Source organism: Colletotrichum aenigma, assembly GCF_013390185.1.
Source record: "Colletotrichum aenigma strain Cg56 chromosome Unknown KSG_Cg56_contig10, whole genome shotgun sequence".
Lineage (NCBI taxonomy): Eukaryota > Fungi > Ascomycota > Sordariomycetes > Glomerellales > Glomerellaceae > Colletotrichum > Colletotrichum aenigma.
The window spans coordinates 1,656,894-1,673,322 of NW_023500916.1; the positions used below are offsets into that span (position 1 = coordinate 1,656,894).

Below are 16,429 nucleotides of genomic sequence, written 5' to 3' on the forward strand. Positions count from 1 at the left end.
GAGGGGCGTGCTTTTTCGCGTTAGCCATTGCTCATTCTCGGCTGATGGGGGCTCGGGAAGGGATGCTGGTGTCAAATTACCAGTTGATAGAGCAGCAGCCGGTGGACGGCATTTCGTCTTCGTGTGGCTTTTCACAAACCTCGTCCGGAGGATAGCTCCGGCGAGACAGACTACCAGTGCCGTTTAGGGGTATCGGCAGATCTAGTGTTCCCTAAGCCCTCGTAAGAAAGAGGCGTCTCAGCCCGCGGCCGTCTGATTCGAAATATTTGCATTAGGATAAAGGCACATAGCAAATTCAACGTCCTACCGACGTCTTTGCACATATGCTCAGCAACCTCGCGCAAAATTTACTGCTCCAAAACGACTCCCACGCTTCCTTGCACAGCTCTTCGCGGATATGCTACAGCTAGTCTCTGAGCGCCACTGGCTCTTAACCCTCGAGCAGAATCCTCCCGTCCACGACACCTTTCCATCCCTTGATGGGTGGTGCCTCGATGTACTCGTGGTCCAGCGGACACTGCGGCATATACCAGGGTCTACTTAAACTTTGTTGATCATCTTGGCCTCTCATCTTGTAGCAGTCATCGCAAAGGAAACATTCAGAACAGACGAGACAGAGGTAGGAGACGCGTCTCTTGCCCAGGAGGCGAACTTGGCCGTGGGCATACAGCCTCCGTCGCAGAACAACACGACATCGTCATCGAGGTCGCCTTCCTCGCCCTTGGGTCGCGTCGCAGAATCCCCCTCGCCGCCGCCGTCGGAACCGTCGTCACTACGTTGTTCTTCTTCACCATATCGCTCGTTATCGTCCTTCATGTTGGGGTCTAGGCGGGACATTTGCGCGGACAGCAGAATCTGCGCTGCCCTCTTAAGCCTCTGCCCTTCCTTGGCGGTGTCCAGTGTGGCTTTGGGCCCCGTCACGGCGTACTCGCGCCTTCGAGGTCTCTTGTCACTTTGATGTGGATAAAGCCGAGCTCGACGAGTAAGGGGCCGGACGCGTTGACGTTTTCCAGCAGCCTAATCGAGTCCTGGTACATCTGGACGACAAAGGCCACCTCTCCGGACTCGACTGCCGCACGAATCACGGCCTGGTAGACCGAGTCCCAGGTGTCCCAGCAGAGGTAGGCCAGCCGTTCAAGCGGGGACCATGACTTAAGCGTCCTGATGAACTCCTGCTTGCCAGGTTCTTTCTCGAAGAGCTTTATCTGGGCTCGCAGGCCGTCGCCCGTCACGAGATTGCTTGGGTCAATTGATCCCGCCAACTCGTACGATGCAGCAGCGTCCTGACGCCTCCCGAGCTTGGTTTCGATCTGAGCCTTGGTGTTGTAGACCGAGTGACGCAGCGGGACCGGGACCGACTCGTCGTGTGTTTGACGTAGGCAAGCCTGGATGTCTTCGTAGGCCGCTTGCGGATTGTCTATGGTACGAACTCGAGAGAGTAGCTCGAGTGACTGTACGCGCTCGAATGGCGTTTGTGAATAAGTCATGGCCTTGAGACAGGCACTCTCCGCAGGTTGAACCTGTTTGTACAGGAACTGAAGGGCCGCAAGCCAGTGATGGCCATCGGAGCCCAGCTCGACATCTTCAAGGAGACCATCAAGACCGAGCACTACCTGTTTGGCCGACAGAGCCCCCGAAACGTCGCCAACCGCCGAGGCGAAATTTTCTCTCGCCTGTTCCTCAAGAATCGTTCCTTTGCCGCAGCACAAACATTTAGCATCATTCTAGAAGGGATCTTTATCAAAACTCACGATCCTCAAAGCGCCATTGGCTGCTGAGAATGAGGCTTCGGCCGTGTTCATATCGACCGCATCCTGGAGCCTGCGGACATGCAACTTGGCATGCTGGAGCAGGCAGTCTCTTGAGGCGTTCAACAAGGAGAGTCCACCACTCGGCAGCCTCCGCACTGAGAGGCACCTTCACGTCAAGAAGAAAGGCAGCCCATGAGCGGAATCTATCAAAGAATGGGTCGTCGAATTTCTCATCGTTGCAGAAGGTGATCTTCAGCTCCTCCTGAATCCTCGCGAACGAGCTCTTGTTCAGTATTAGCGAAGCGAACTTTTGCATCACTTCAGTCTGTTGCTCGACTTTCAAGTGTTCTGCTTTGATGTCGCGCCAGTGGTGAAGGACGTAGTTGACCGCGTACTCCCGAACACCTGTATCGGTACCCATGATGCCGGGGTGCTCTGGCTGGATGAAGTTACAACAGGTGAGAAACATTTGTCTGTGTGCTTCCGATCTTTGTGGGCGGTGGCCATCGTTGGGCGCAACAGGCTCTTCCCGGAAGAATACGCGCATAGAGCGTTCTCATAACTTGATGGGAAGTCTTCCGTCTTGGTAGAGGTCGCTCGACTGGGACGCCTTGTGGGTCTTTTCCAGCTCGTCTATGGCGGTGCCCCAGCCCCGATGCGACTGGACCTTTGCTCGTGTCTCGGCGCCTGAGCCCGGATCGCCAATCCGAAGAATCTTTGCAAAAGGCTCCGGTATTTCTTCAAGATCAAAGTCATTCTCGTTCGACCAGAGTCGCAGCAGAGACAGGCCTTCGTTGAAGTTCATGAGCCTGAGCGAAGACGCAATCCATTGCAAGAGCTTGGGTACAAGCTCACGACGACTGGATTCGGTCCGACGGAAGCACACTGCCGTGGTCACTTTGTACAGCTGGTAGAGGGTGCGGGAGAGAGATTTCTCGAGACTGCGCAGGACGGCGCCTTCGCGTTCAAGAGTGTTGAGTCCTGCTAGCAAGTGTTCGGCATGGAGTATGTACATTCGCAAATCATTAACTCTGACATACCGAAGAATGAGGGACGAGGGTCGGAAGATCTGATCTTAATACGTACAATCTCCTCTGTCTTGTCTGCAATACGCTGCTGAACGTAGAGGCTGAACTTTTTAAGAGTGCTTAGGGAGTTTATGCGAGCCCAGATGATGGTTCTCAGGTCGTCCATCTGCTTCTCCCTCGCGATTCCAATCTTCAAAGGGGGTTTCGAGAATGACTCCTGAACTTTGATGTCAGATCTGGCTGTATACGCCAACGAGATCCTCAAAGCGTTTTCTTCGATAGTCTTGCTGAACCGCTCAAAGAGGGCAAAGTCGTCGTCAACAATCTCATCGATGCCATCAAACATCAAGAACAAGCGGCCCTTTGAATCTTTGCCAAACGCCTAGGAGCTTGCGTAAGAGGTCATCGGAGCTTCCTTGGTTGATATGAGACTTATGGCGGACGATGTCTGCGTACATGGCCTCGCAAAGCTCTATGCTCTGCTCAACGACTTGATGGATGACGCCGATGACACCGTTGGGGAAGGACGAGAGGCTTTCGTTCTGCTCGCGAAAGTAGAACTGAGCCACGCACGTTCGCTTCGACGAGTCTCTGGCCGCCTTCTCGCCTCTCAGGGCTTGGTAGACGGAGAACGCGAGATGGCACTTGCTCGTACCGGGGCTTCCAGTGATGGCGAGGACGGTATTCGGCAAATCTTGCTGGTTCAGCCACCTTTCCCACTCAGGCTCCCGAAACACCCAGACACACGTGTCGGGCACTATCGTCTCCTGTAACACGTGATACTCGTGGTCCGCGTCTTCGACTTTCGTCAGGGTGTTTCGGATGCGCTTCGCCGATCGATGCTTGCCGTGCTCCGCAGCAGAGGACTTGCCCTTCTGTTCGCCGCTGCCGCGTGGTTTGCTCTGCTCCCGCTTCTTGTCGTCAAATGTCCTGATGAGTTTCGCCATGTCGTCGAGGAAGCTCTCGGTCGTGTCCCAGACGACTCTCATGACCTGCATCTGCTCCTCGAGCATCGCCATCTGGAAGTGATGGTTCTCGAGCAACTCCTAGGTCACCGTCTGGATCCCTTCGATGTTGCCCAGGATGGCGAACTCGGTCGCCTCTCGAAGGCGTCGGATCCGCAGATCCATCTTCTTTCGAGCCCCTCAAGCTCGTTATCTTCACCTTGAATTAAAATGCTGATCCACTTTCTGTTTACGTCAACACAGACATCGCAGCCGGTTGTTAGATTGGAGGCATTCGATCTTCCTAAAGTGACCGAGTTCGATATACTTGCGTGCAAAGCCGCACGTGGTGAGAAATGACATAAAGGTGTCCATCGAACAGTTCTGGTGTGTGTTGTAATTTGGAAGCCTGGTCTCCAGGATGATGATGCGCTGCAGGAAGCTGTTCACATCCTCGAAGAAGACCATCACAAAATCATAATCTGCCGAGACATTTCGACACGCCTCTGATTCCTGTTTAAGCTTGTTTCAACACACGAAATGACGTTTCTCTACTTACGCTCAGCACGAAGGTAACGGCGGTGCCAATTGCCGCGGCCGGCGGGAAGGCCGACACGACGGCCGCGACGAGCTGTTGTGTCCCCTTCTCGATGTAGTTCAGGTTTTCCCAGAAGAGCCCGCGCAACCTGTCGACCTTCTTGTCGTCGTGTCGAAACTTATGGAAGTTCTGCATCTCCTTGGGGCCCTGGGTGATCACGGCCTCTAAGTTCTCGAACTTGCGCTCCAGGTCGAAACCCATAATGCCCTTGTAAGTCTTCAGAGCATCTTTGCACAGATCCGCGGCATCGCGATTGTTGACGGCCATGTCGTCCGCGACTCTCTGAGCTGTGATGGGAGCCATGATTGATGCGTCTGCTTGTGAGTTGAGCGGTCGCCGAGGACGAGATGATACGCCCTTTCACGGAGGAGGGCGGGCTGAGTATTTGGATGTTGCCGTCAGCATCAGGTTTTAAAGCGTGATGGCGAGGTGAGCAGTCGGTGATCTGGTTCGCCTGTGGGCGACTGAAATGCAGCAGCCTTGATGTTGCCAATCTTAGCCTATTGATAGATTAGTTGGGAACGCGTGGTGTCAGCAAATACGCAGCTCATTGCTGACGTGTAGATCCAGCTGAAGCGTGTTAGTGCTCGGTGCTTAATTATCTCGCTCGAGTCACACTACTCGGAGAGAGGTCCAGGGAGTTAAGGATAATCGCGTCAAGAACGATGTCAGGCGTCACGCGATGCTTACGCTGCGTCTACGATGACCCGTTCTCGGCAGGAGAACAGTCCATCTTGCCTGCGTGACAACCTGACGATCGATGCAGATGGAGTAAGGCTGGACCTTGAGCACAACCGGTTGCATACGGTGACCTGAACGACAGCTTCGGCATACGCCTGGCGACCAATAGAGGCGGAAATTCTCCTGAAGTCAAATCTTTCATAAAATTGGATTTATTCCCATCGATCTACAGGAACTAGTGACTTCCCCCCGACCTCCAACAAGCTTGTGTTCAGGCTGCGTGCTGGGGTATATTCTAAGAAGAGCAGCATTGCCACTAGGAGGCCATGTAAGCCAATGACGAGAAACAAGGACGGCATTTGTACATGTACTTACTTCCTGGTATCCTTTGCAATCGAACTTGTTATTGCCCAGGCCTGTGGCGCTTAGCATAGTGTTCTTCTTTACGACGAGAGTTTTGAGATCGGTTCTCATATCGCAACTCATAGCAGGGCCTCCGTCAATAGAGCAGGTCCCAGTCATAGTAGCAGTCCATGTGTTCTCGTTTAATGAACATACAGTCTGTCGGGCTTCAAGCTGCTCAGTGGGTAGCCCCAGGGCAGGCTGGGCCATCGCAGCTACAGTGGCGAGAATAATAGAAAGAGAAAGCATTGTATAAGATGTGTCGCGTCAACTAGAGACGGTCGGGTGAGGTATACGGTTCATCCATAGAGATGGCGAGACATAGTCACTCCTTTAATAGTCTTTGTAAGGTATCTTGCGGGCTGTCTGTAGTTGCAAATGGAGCCGCCGGAGTTGCAAGCAGGCGTTGACTGCGAGTCATGAGAAACCTTATTCAGATTCAGATTTATTCGAGGCGGAGTGGGCGGTAATTATAGAAAGTTTCAGTGTGATAAGTTGGGTAGTTCTTAGAACCGGGAGAATCCTGACTCAGAAGCCAATCTCGTGACCGGCAGTGTCGGAAGCTCGAATTGTGCGCCTTAGCCAAGGCCTCCACTGCATAATCAGCATACGTTCTGTGAGCTGAAGTGATTTTCAATTCTGGCGAGATGGGAGAGAGGACAGAATGGGCTGGGTTGGGCTCAGGGAGGGCTTCAGAGGGTTTCGGAAGTCTTCAGAGGGCTTTGCAAAAATTCCAGAGGACTTTAGAAGGGTTGGCGGGGGCTTTAGGGAGCTACAGAAGGCAGGGTGGAGTGGGTTAGAGGGCTCCCGGGCTTCAGAGGGCACCGGGGGGAATGAAAAAGTCTGAGCTCACCTCAATTTTCGAGGGCACCTGAATTGTTGATTTCGGAGGAAGGGATCGACGTCACCGGGCATTTTGACGCCCCGAAGCCCGAAAGAAGCAATTTGAGAGGGTTTGAACGAGTTTGAGGGTTTCTTGGCGTCTTTCATGTTCGTCGCATGTGTCTGCGCCACGTCATTAAGGTTTGCCATTGTCGCATTCCCCTTGACGAGACAGAAGTCAGGCCCGCCGTGGAGCTGAATTTCACACGCGAGCGCCTCAATTCAGACGGAACCTGGAACCGTCGGATGGGCTGCGCGAGCGGGACGGGCCGTGCCGCACCTTCCCAACTAGGGTCCCCCCCACAGTGCACCTCAATGGCAACGTCTTCAGCGCATCTAGGTAAGGTAGTGTTGGAGACGACCCTCAGAGGGCAGCCTAGTCGCCGGACTGACTGCCGCTATCGCTGGCAGGAGGTGACGCGTGCGGCCTGGCGCGCTGAAGTCGGGCCAAAGCTGAAGGGAATTGAGTCGCTTCCGTTGAACACCGAGACCGACCTCGACCGATTTTTCGCCGAGGCAGACAAGATTCTCCAAAATGGGAGAGACAAGCTATCGGCCCATCGCCCTGCTCTGCCCCATAGCCAAGATTTTGGAAAAGCTGTTCGCAGTCAGACTCACGCGTTGGCTGCTGAACTCCGGCGTACTTCCCTTCGAACAGTATGGGTGCCAAGGGAGAAACACCAACCAAGCTCTCGAGTCACTCATCAACGCTGCTTACAACAGCTGGACTGATGGCGACAAGGATCGCCATGTGTCCATTTACGCCCTTGACATCAAGGGCGCGTTCGACCGCGTTCGCCGTGCGCACTTGCTACGGATCCTGAGGGAGCATGGCGTTCCGGACTGGATGATCATGTTTGTCTGGTCGTTTTTGTCCGACCGAAGCACAACCGTCCGCATGCAGGGAGCAGTGTCGAAGAAGTTTTGGGTTAACATCGGCATCCCGCAAGGAAGCCCTCTGTCCCCCATTCTCTTTCTCTTCTTCTCGATCTCTCTGCTCAACAAGCTCATAAGGGATAAAGGATTGGTCTCTAACGAAAACGCTGTTCTGTACCAACTGAAGCGTTTTCTGATTGCCGCATTTGTTGACGATATCAGCTTCTTAATCGTCTCCGACTCCGTCGAGAAGAACAACAAGGCCGCAGAAAAGTTGTACAACGCCTTGGTTGACTTTGCAAAAAAGGATGGCACCACATTCTCCGCTGATAAGACAAAAGTGATACACCTCTGCATGGCAAGGCAGAAGTTCAACGACAGCATGCCTAACATCAAAGATGCTCCTCCGAAGGCAGAAAAGGCCATCAAGATTCTCGGGCTCTGGCTGGACTATCGTCTGACATGGGAAACGCACGTGACAAAGGTAAGCGAGCCTGCCGATGAGCACCGTCTGTCTTGAGACTGACCCTGCCTCGAAAGATTGTGAACAAGGCCCGGCTGAAAATGTTCAACCTACGTCGCATTGCTGGGTCAACTTTTGGCCCAGGACTCAAGAAGCTTCTGGACAGATACACTAGCGCCATTCTCCCCATCATCAGCTACGCATGTCCTGTTTGGTTCGCGGGGTATGACGAGAGGAAGTACACCGAATCTGGGAAACCGCCGGGTGGCAGGTGCCGGCTCTCGATCAGTGCCAAGCTTGTCAACGGGCTCGAGAGCGAGCACAGCTACTTCTTGAAGCAACTGTCTGGGGCTTATGCCATGACCACCGGCTTCATCCTCCTCAAGGAGCTCGCAGTGCCAACGATTGCTGTTTTCCTCACCAGGCTTGTGCGAACCTACTGGGCTCAGGTCCTGGAGACGCGGTACGGGGGCAAGTTGCTGAAGCCCAGTGTGGCTTACCCGGACCAACACCCTTATGTGCTTGCCGCAACTGATGCCTGCAGCAAGGTTTTGCAACCGGCAAAAGACCGGCTCGGGCTGAAAAAGCCGGTCGACGAGGGTGCCAGGTACAGGAAGCTCAGACGAGTCATCAAGTCCATTGCAGACGACCTCGTCACAGACCAGATGCAGACGGATTGGGTCGTGTTTGTCGACGTACGCAGCTGCGAGAATCGGTACTTCAACAAGCTCCCTCCAGCCCTCGGAGGGACGTGGGGGAGACACAACTTCAAGATCTACGAAGACTTGCTCAAGGCTCAGAGCACTATCCTGCTGCATTGCCGGACGGGTGTCAATGGCCTCAACGCATGCTTGAATTTCATGCCTTTCAAGGTACGTGCTGTGCTTCCTTCCTCCCTTCTCTCTCGCCCCCTCCCCCCTCCCCTTTTGTCTCTCCCCCTCTTCCCTCCAATGTCCCCCCGCCTCTTCTTAATTCCCTCACTACCTGGCTCTCCACCCTCGATCCATCCACATCCATCTGCGGGGGTATACGAGACTGTGGAAATCTGTTCACACCGCTGAGGGCACCGCTCCACGGCTTGCACCCTTCTCCCGCACCCCCTGTCTCTCTCACACACACCTCTTCCACTGGCCTTTATCACACGCCTCTACCGCTGTCCCGCTCGCCACGCCTCTGGCGCCATTCTTTGTGGGCACATGCTGTCACAAGTGTCTTGCACAGCCGATGAGCCCACACAGGTACCGTGGCCCTGGCGGGACAAGTTAAAAGTTTTCACCGCGGTTCGGCGTTGCCAGTCAGCTTTCTGTCTGCTCGACCGTTCTCAAGCCCAAGTCCTGTCGCCAAAACTCGACTGACTCACACATCTCAGCTGGCCCCCAAGCTCTGCCTGCCCCTGCGGAGCCCGTCCTCACGACGCCAGGCACCTCTTCATGGAATGTCCCTTGTTGGCCGCCCCGAGGAAGCATCTGAAGGCCGCCGTGCATGTCTTCTGTTTCCAGGTCCTGGTCACCGACTACCCCAAGCTGGCTGCCGACTTCGCGATCCGATACTTTTCGCTCGAGCAGTTCGCATGGACGGCAAAACACCTCGCGAACTCTGACTTTGGCAACCTGCCAACGGGGGGTTCTTACGCTGGGGCTGGGGGAACAGCATCGCTGTCCATCAGGCCGAAAGCTAGATAGAGTAGACAGCTTCCATCAATTCAAATGTTTCAACCGCAGGCCTCTGGCCCTTCACTGTGATTTTTACCTGCTTAGAGCGACAGACCTCCCAACTCCGCGCCTCCTGACAATACACAAAGCCTTCGGTCACGTGATCGTAAGTAAGTCTTCCCCCTTCCGATTATTGAATCATCTTGACGTTCGAGTTGGACCAGCCTGACGACCTCCCAAGTCTCCGACCACGTCCGTTCGTCCTACCCATCGCCTCAGCAACGAGAAGCTGGCTGACCATTTCTTTCTCACGCAGCTCTCCCAACTTCAGCCGCACTTACATGTGCACGTCAGTCAGCGCGTTCTCTCCTTGCTCTCCGCGTTTCGTTCCACCGTGCTGACCCGTCTCCAAGCACCAGACAGCCTCACGATCTTCAACTTCACTTCGGCAACGATGTGGTTTGTGATTACTCAATTACTGGTGCGTCGACCGTTTGCCTCGCTCCGAAGGAACGTCTCCCTGCTGACACTTTCATAAGCAGACTACTGAACTGTCGACCTATCCTCTCTCTCGCGCATCGCCCGCGCCGCCGTCAGCGAGCCCACCTTCGGCGCACAGCCTGCCGACCGTACCGCTGACGATCGATCAGAACACCGTCTCCATCACTGCTTCGCCGTCCGCCATGTAAGTCGGGACACACTCCTTTCGTCATGGCTGCATCACTGAGCTCTGCTTACCAGAGTGGCTTCTTTGGAAGCAAGTCGTCACTGTCGTTGGCGAGCAGCGCCCCATGCGTCGGCCGTCTGGTACTTTGTTGACTTGAGTGGTTCAAGCAGTCTTCTTGTTCGATCGGGCCGGCTGACGTCTTCGGTATGCCTTGCGTCGTCCGCGTAGAAAGTGGTACGCTAAGCTGACAAGCCCAGCAGCGGCTGTGCCGTCGTCAGCAACGCTCTCTCTGTGTAAGTGAGTCACGATTCTCAATCTTAGAGGCGAGTTTGACTAACAGTTTCACAAGCAGTCGGCGCAAGGCGCACTCCCCGTGTTCGTATGTTGCTTCACTTTTACTAGTATTCAAAGCTAGCTCACAGTCTAGGAGCTCTACGCGAGGCTTGCGTCCTCTTTGGCACCCTTGAGTGCCTCGGAGAAGAAGTCCCACTCGTTAGGGTGGCTAAGGACATGATTGAACTCCGCGTCAATGTTGTCCAAGGCTTTCTTAGCGAGAGGGATAACGTCGCTGCCCATAGGGGCTTCTAGGAGGCTTATCGACAGAGCCATCAGGACGATACGTGAGTAGAAACATGATATATCATTCATGTATATGCTGATTGATGTCTCTGTAGACTTTTGGTCTTCTTCGGATTGTTCTTCGGATGGGAGCTTCTCGTTAAGCGTGCCGAGGTTGAACTTGTTCCAGATGCGTCGCGCGTTGTTCACAGAGACAAGGGCGCCGCCTGGCTTGGTTTGTGATATGACTTCCGTAAGTTCATCAGCTATCTAACATTTTATCTCAGCGCTCGGCGAACTTGAGTGCTTTGCGTGGTGCGGACATCGTGAAGGTATGCTTTCTCTGGAATCTTATGGGTCTTACTAATTAAAGATGCTTTAGGATTTGTTGTGGGTTGTAGGTATGCCCTGTGCTTCGTGTGATGCTCCTCAGTTCACACTCCTTCTCAGATGAGGACAGGTTGTTAACATAGGTTTGAGGGTGAGGAAGAGGAAGAGGGAAGGGCATGAGGCCCTGCGCACAGGTATTGCATCAATCTCTATACTTCTTGCTCATTGCTAATGTGTTCTCTAAGCAGCAGAATTTTTATGCTTCTGGCCGTGAGAACCTCTTCTGACGACCTCTTTGGTTGAGGAGTCATATCTCGTGTGGTGGCGTTGTGAGTCAAAGTTCCTTCTGCATCTTAGACCTAGGCTGATCCGAGTCAGCGCAGCACCTCGCTGGAAGGTTCAACGAAGCTGTCGTCAGTTGGTTTCAGCCAATTCGAAGTCACGAGCGTATGCTAATTTCTGCCAGGCCAGGCCATGAGAGCCTCAGTGACCTGTTCGGCCCCGATGTGATCGGCCCCGCTACGTGCGGCGCCGCCGCCGCTGGCCCCACGCCGCGCGGCCGGCGCCGTTGCTGTTCCGCCGGTCTATTCGGCCAGGGCGCGCGTTCGACTTTGTGCGGTAAGATCGTTGTTTCTTGGTATACCTGAGTCTAACTAGAACTGTAGGTGATGTTCAGAGGGTTTGCCTGCCAGCAGGAACGTATGGGGTTTCTGTACTGTTTTCCTTAATTGGTAGAGGGCACAGGTCAAAGTGCCTATATAGTGTTTCCAGAATTGTGCCCGCGTATAGGGTGAATTCTGCCGTAGTCTTTTTGCGGGGGGGCTGCGTCGTAACTACAAACTCAATAAAAGCGTTTGACCCGCTAAGAAATGCCTCCCTCCTGTGTGTGAATGATGTCTTGCCTCAAACCATGTTTCCTGCCTGGCCTCAAGATCCACAGGCCGCACCTTGGGGAGAAATTGAGAGTAGGTGTCGAGTAGAGCGTCTGGCTTACGACCTGGCCGGAGCCCGTGAGTCACCCTGGAGATAGCTGTGACCAATGACTCCTTGTTTGGATGGCGAGGGCGGAACCTTGAGGATTTCTGACCATTCAGGCCACGCCGGAAAGTTCGCGCCGTCTCCACTGTAGGTACAGCAGCAGCCGGAAACAGGACAGTCAATGTGTGTCCGACGCCCATTCCTATATATAAGCTTGGTGCCTTTCTTCAGTCGAGCTTAGCCCCCAATCCTCACCTCTCCTGTCGTCCACCAACTGCATCATTTTCATCACCGCTAAATCCTTTCCCAACACTTCTCTACCATCTATCGTTATGGTTCATATATTTGATATTCCGCGCGAGGTGCGGGATCTGATTTATCTTCAATGCGTTGTGTCTGAAGGCGGCTACATCTTGGACTTCAACAGCAACAGGCTGAGATGTGCAGACGGCAAGCGTATTGACCTGGCGTTCATGCTCACTTGCAAGAAGATTGCAAATGAAACCAGGGGACTGGCACTTTCATCGAACATTCTGAACTTCGTAGCAGTCTGCCCCAGTGAGCAGGAGCATCGTGCGGTAGCTGGTCGCTTCGGTCTAGCCCTGACAACGCTCAGTCAGAGGCGAAGCCACAAGCTGCACCAGATCTACCCGGATACCCTGAACATCCCCGATGACATATGGAGGGATATCTCGGAAATCGAACCGAAGCTAGCCCCATACGTCGAACTCCTTCAGCACAGGCCCAATGGCTGGCGCGTTATGGATGGCGCAAGCCACATGATGCCAACTATCATTGAGAGACCAGAGATTGGCTGGCCTGGAACCTGTGGAGAGACGCCGTCAGTCTTCCGCAAATTTGCTCGTTCTGCGCTACAAGTACTTTTGGCGAATAAGGATCGATTCGAACCGGAAGAGTTCCGTCAATTTGAGAAGGGGATGCTCCGCTGGCATGAGACCGAGCTTGCAGGCATCGTCGGCGTCAACCCTGATGCATGGGAGATCCCGACAACACAAAGTCTTGACCGGTACTTGCGCGGTATGTGTCCCGTCACTGCTGCAGAAATCTCAGAACAATGGGAAACTCCTAACCAAGGGTTCGATCAAAGGCTTGTCAAACATCACTACTCAGCTGCGGCTGCTGCCGTACGATTTTTGCGCTCTTTGCGTAGGGACTCTCGGCTAAGCATACGAAAAATCATTCTCAACGAAGATCGAGCAGCTGTTGCATTCCCTGAAGCGCACGGCCTGGGTCTTATTCCACACTGCCAGGAAAACCCGCGCCTTCGCGTGGAACGCCGCGTCAGTATGTGGAGGACAGTCTTCCGGACTCAGTTCGATGGTCGTAACATTCAGGTGAGGCCGTACGACTCCAACGATGGCGTTTGGGCGGACTCGGTGTCTCGTCCTGTGGCACTCTGGATCCTGGAAGCCCTGGAACTCGAACCCGCCGGAATGCCGCCTGGCGCCTTCACGTTAACCTTCGAGGGAGACCAAAAGTGCTCGGAGATTTTCCGCACAGTCGTACAACGCGACGCTGCATGGCAAGCCGCAGTCGACCTATCTCTGGAAAGGCAGATTCTCCCTCCACTGTCGTGGGTTGCGAGGAGACGAGACGGATGGGCTCATCACACGGCAAGGGACAGCAAGTGGCACGTTCTTGAAGGCTTCCCTCAAGCGGTGCAAGACATTGTGGCGGGTAAATCTATCGTCAAGTGCAACTTCGATATGGGCGAGATATGGGATGTGGAGAAACTAGTTGAAGACAGGAAAGACTGGACAATGAGTGATTGGGACCAACGCTGGAAACGGGGGTTCCACGTACGTTTCGACCCCGATCCGCCATCGCCCAAATATCTACAGCTCCTGTGCGACAACGCATTCGATACGAACGTCCCAATAGACCCTGCTGCTTTTTAGAGACCAAGGAGCTGGGTGTGCCGGGGTTATTGCGACGATTTGAACACGCTCAGGTGTTTTCGACACATCTATTCACTATACGAGAAGAGAAAGATATTATTAGGTTCTTTGAGTAGGTACTAATAGAAACCACGTTAAAAACCAGTGTGCATTTCCAACCGCTGTCTCGTCAAGGTTACAAAGCCGGGTTCCAAAATCTTGAAGGTTTGTCCATGGAGTCTTCGACAGGTGCAATTGATCTGAAGATTCGCCCTCTTTCCGTAACTCGTTATGAGGCGCGCAGTGTCCTTCACTCGATGGAATGGACGAAACGTGACAAACGCGGTCTGGATGTGGGCCCTTAGCCTACACGATAGCGAGGTCTCTTCTCACGCACTTTGCAGCGTCCGTCTATCGAGAGGTAGAAGAACGGAAATAGAGTTGCGGATTGATTGGGGGAATGGGTCGTAGGATGTCAGCTTACGATGGACTCTTTTCTAGCAACACCCAAGTCTTGCCAACCCCAGGCAAATTGATGATAGTCTAGACTTTATTAGCTGTTGAATCCTGAGATGCTTAATCCTGAGATGCTTAATCCTGAGATGCTTAATCCTGAGTGCTTGTCGACTTGACGAAATCGCGGGCCAGAGGAGGAATCGTCCGCACCAGCCTCAAGGCTCGCTTCCAAGAGCAGACTTTTCGAGGCCCAAACCCCTTGCGGTATTGAAGATTGGTCAGGTCCTTATTCTGGTTATCAATCATATTTAAAGAATGTAGCCTTTGCGCCCGTGACGACTTGTCTAGCCAAGCTATGTCTGAGCTGTCGCCCTTCTTTCTCATGGGCCTGTCTAGACGTTGATTTGGGAGCCCCAAAGAAGCCCCAAAGATGGGTGAAAATAAAGATGGCTAAAAAAGCGCAGAACCATTATGACACTTCGGCCCCATCTTCTCAAGTATGTAGTGGTATATGTCATTGATCCAAAGGTTGGAATTTCAACGGCTGGGTCGAAACGCGGCAGGCCTCAGGAATTCGATGCAAAATTGCAACGAGTCCACCTCAGGACGAGTACTGTGATGAGCCGCTGGGGAAAGAGAAGGCGGAGCATTAAAGCATGAGAGATCTGTTTTTGGTTGCAAGCTGAAAGAATCCCTAGCATGGGCACCGCAACTTGGTGGACGATGATTTCGCAAGCGTCCGAGCGTGTGGCTCAACAGTCTGAGCAGCAAGGATTCGATTACGCGGTTTCAACAGACCTTGAATAGGCATCCGAGGAGCTTCAAGCTGCAAACCACGAGTAAAGAATAAAGTGCTCTTTCACACGCAGAGATGCTGATACTCAATTGAACAACCCCAGCGCCGTGACGTATGGGACGACCCCGCCGTCGGAAACCCGCCGCCGGCAGCACGGACCCGCATCGGGCGACTGTCCTCCGCGACCCCGCCGTCTCCGGCATCCTGTCACCCCCTTGCATGACAGTGACATATCGAGGCCGGTTTCCAGCGCCCCGAAGCGTCCCGGCATTTTAACCTCACCCTGCCGTCAACTTGATCTTTCATCCAAGGCTTCGCTTTGCACTTCACACGTTTCTCTGCTTCACCAAGGCACTTGATTTAGCGGGATCCTTGCAATCAACCCACTCTCACAATGGGCGACCCCACGCCCCGCGACCAGCTCTCGAAGCGGGCAATCCCCTTCATGACCCTTGCCAACGGCCTGGAAGGTCTTCCCGGCGCAGAAACTCGCACAGCATCCGTCTCTGACGACGCCATCTCCCGCTTCGCCCTCCCCGGCACAGCAGTCGTCACGGGCGGCACCGGTGCCATCGCCCTCTCCGTCGTGCGGGCAATGCTCCAGCACGGGCTCACCGGCCTCATGCTCCTCGACCTGGACGTCACATCCGCAGACGCAGTCAAGCCAATCGCGTCCTTGCGCGAGTCCTTCCCCGACGCCAAGATCGAGGCCCTGTCCGTCGATGTCACGGACGAAGAGGGCGTCGGCAAGGCCATGGAGCGAGCCGCCGAGGCGCTGGGCGGGGTCGATTACCTGGTGTGCTTCGCCGGTGTCGTGGGCTGCGTGCACGCGCTGGAGATGCCCGCCGCGCAGTTCCGGAAGATTTTGGACATCAACACGACGGGCGCATTCATCTGCGCGCAGGCCGCTGCGAGGATCATGGTCCGGCAGGGGCGCGGCGGAAGGATCGTGTTCACGGCGAGTATCTCGGCGCACCGGGTCAATTTCCCGCAGCCGCAGTCGGCATACAACACGAGCAAGGGGGCGTTGTTGATGCTGAAGAGCAGTCTTGCGGCCGAGTGGGCCGGCTACGGGATCAACGTGAACAGCATCAGTCCGGGATACATGGACACCGTGCTGAACGAGGGCGAGGGACTGGCCGAGGCGAGAAGAATGTGGGCAGAGAGGAACCCAGCCGGCAGGATGGGCATGCCGGAAGAGGTCGCCGGGGTTGTCGTGATGCTTTGCTCAAAGGCAGGGAGCTATTTCAACGGAAGTGATCTGGTGGTTGACGGCGGAGGTGTTGTGTTCTAGAGCAGGGTCTGTAGATGGGTCAAAAGAGGGCAAGATCTGGACTTGGACAAATAGGTAGACAGAGGTGCATTCGATTTGAATAGAGAGTACTTCATATTCCCCGCTTTTTCTCAAATAAAGCCTTGAACCCAATTGTATGGATACCAAGTAGGCAGATGACAGACAAAAGATCTTG

At 54.2% G+C, this 16,429-nt stretch overlaps 6 protein-coding genes across 6 annotated transcripts; 3 read left to right on the forward strand and 3 right to left on the reverse strand.

Moving 5' to 3' along the window:
- Positions 1-567: 567 nt before the first annotated feature.
- On the reverse strand, positions 568-2,172 carry CGCA056_v014333 (uncharacterized protein; the record flags this gene model as incomplete). Its single annotated transcript, XM_037329575.1, has 3 exons — positions 568-860; positions 929-1,693; positions 1,752-2,172. The coding sequence occupies 3 exons, from the start codon at positions 2,170-2,172 to the stop codon at positions 568-570; spliced, it is 1,479 nt and encodes a 492-aa protein (XP_037171723.1).
- Positions 2,173-2,307: 135 nt separating this feature from the next.
- CGCA056_v014334 (uncharacterized protein) lies at positions 2,308-4,624 on the reverse strand (the record flags this gene model as incomplete). Its single annotated transcript, XM_037329576.1, has 4 exons — positions 2,308-2,732; positions 2,792-3,161; positions 3,223-3,825; positions 4,283-4,624. The coding sequence occupies 4 exons, from the start codon at positions 4,622-4,624 to the stop codon at positions 2,308-2,310; spliced, it is 1,740 nt and encodes a 579-aa protein (XP_037171724.1).
- Positions 4,625-5,297: 673 nt separating this feature from the next.
- Positions 5,298-5,653, reverse strand: CGCA056_v014335 (uncharacterized protein; the record flags this gene model as incomplete). The annotated part of the gene is made up of 2 exons (XM_037329577.1): positions 5,298-5,318; positions 5,378-5,653. The coding sequence occupies 2 exons, from the start codon at positions 5,651-5,653 to the stop codon at positions 5,298-5,300; spliced, it is 297 nt and encodes a 98-aa protein (XP_037172183.1).
- A 1,168-nt stretch (positions 5,654-6,821) lies between these two features.
- CGCA056_v014336 (putative RNA-directed DNA polymerase from transposon X-element) lies at positions 6,822-10,532 on the forward strand (the record flags this gene model as incomplete). Its single annotated transcript, XM_037329578.1, has 6 exons — positions 6,822-7,646; positions 7,703-8,497; positions 9,820-9,962; positions 10,173-10,237; positions 10,297-10,323; positions 10,372-10,532. The coding sequence occupies 6 exons, from the start codon at positions 6,822-6,824 to the stop codon at positions 10,530-10,532; spliced, it is 2,016 nt and encodes a 671-aa protein (XP_037171725.1).
- A 1,610-nt stretch (positions 10,533-12,142) lies between these two features.
- Positions 12,143-13,729, forward strand: CGCA056_v014337 (uncharacterized protein; the record flags this gene model as incomplete). Its single annotated transcript, XM_037329579.1, has 1 exon — positions 12,143-13,729. One exon carries the CDS (start codon positions 12,143-12,145, stop codon positions 13,727-13,729), a length of 1,587 nt encoding a protein of 528 aa, XP_037171481.1.
- A 1,625-nt stretch (positions 13,730-15,354) lies between these two features.
- CGCA056_v014338 (putative NADP-dependent mannitol dehydrogenase) lies at positions 15,355-16,254 on the forward strand (the record flags this gene model as incomplete). The annotated part of the gene is made up of 1 exon (XM_037329580.1): positions 15,355-16,254. One exon carries the CDS (start codon positions 15,355-15,357, stop codon positions 16,252-16,254), a length of 900 nt encoding a protein of 299 aa, XP_037171720.1.
- Between the last annotated feature and the right edge of the window lie 175 nt (positions 16,255-16,429).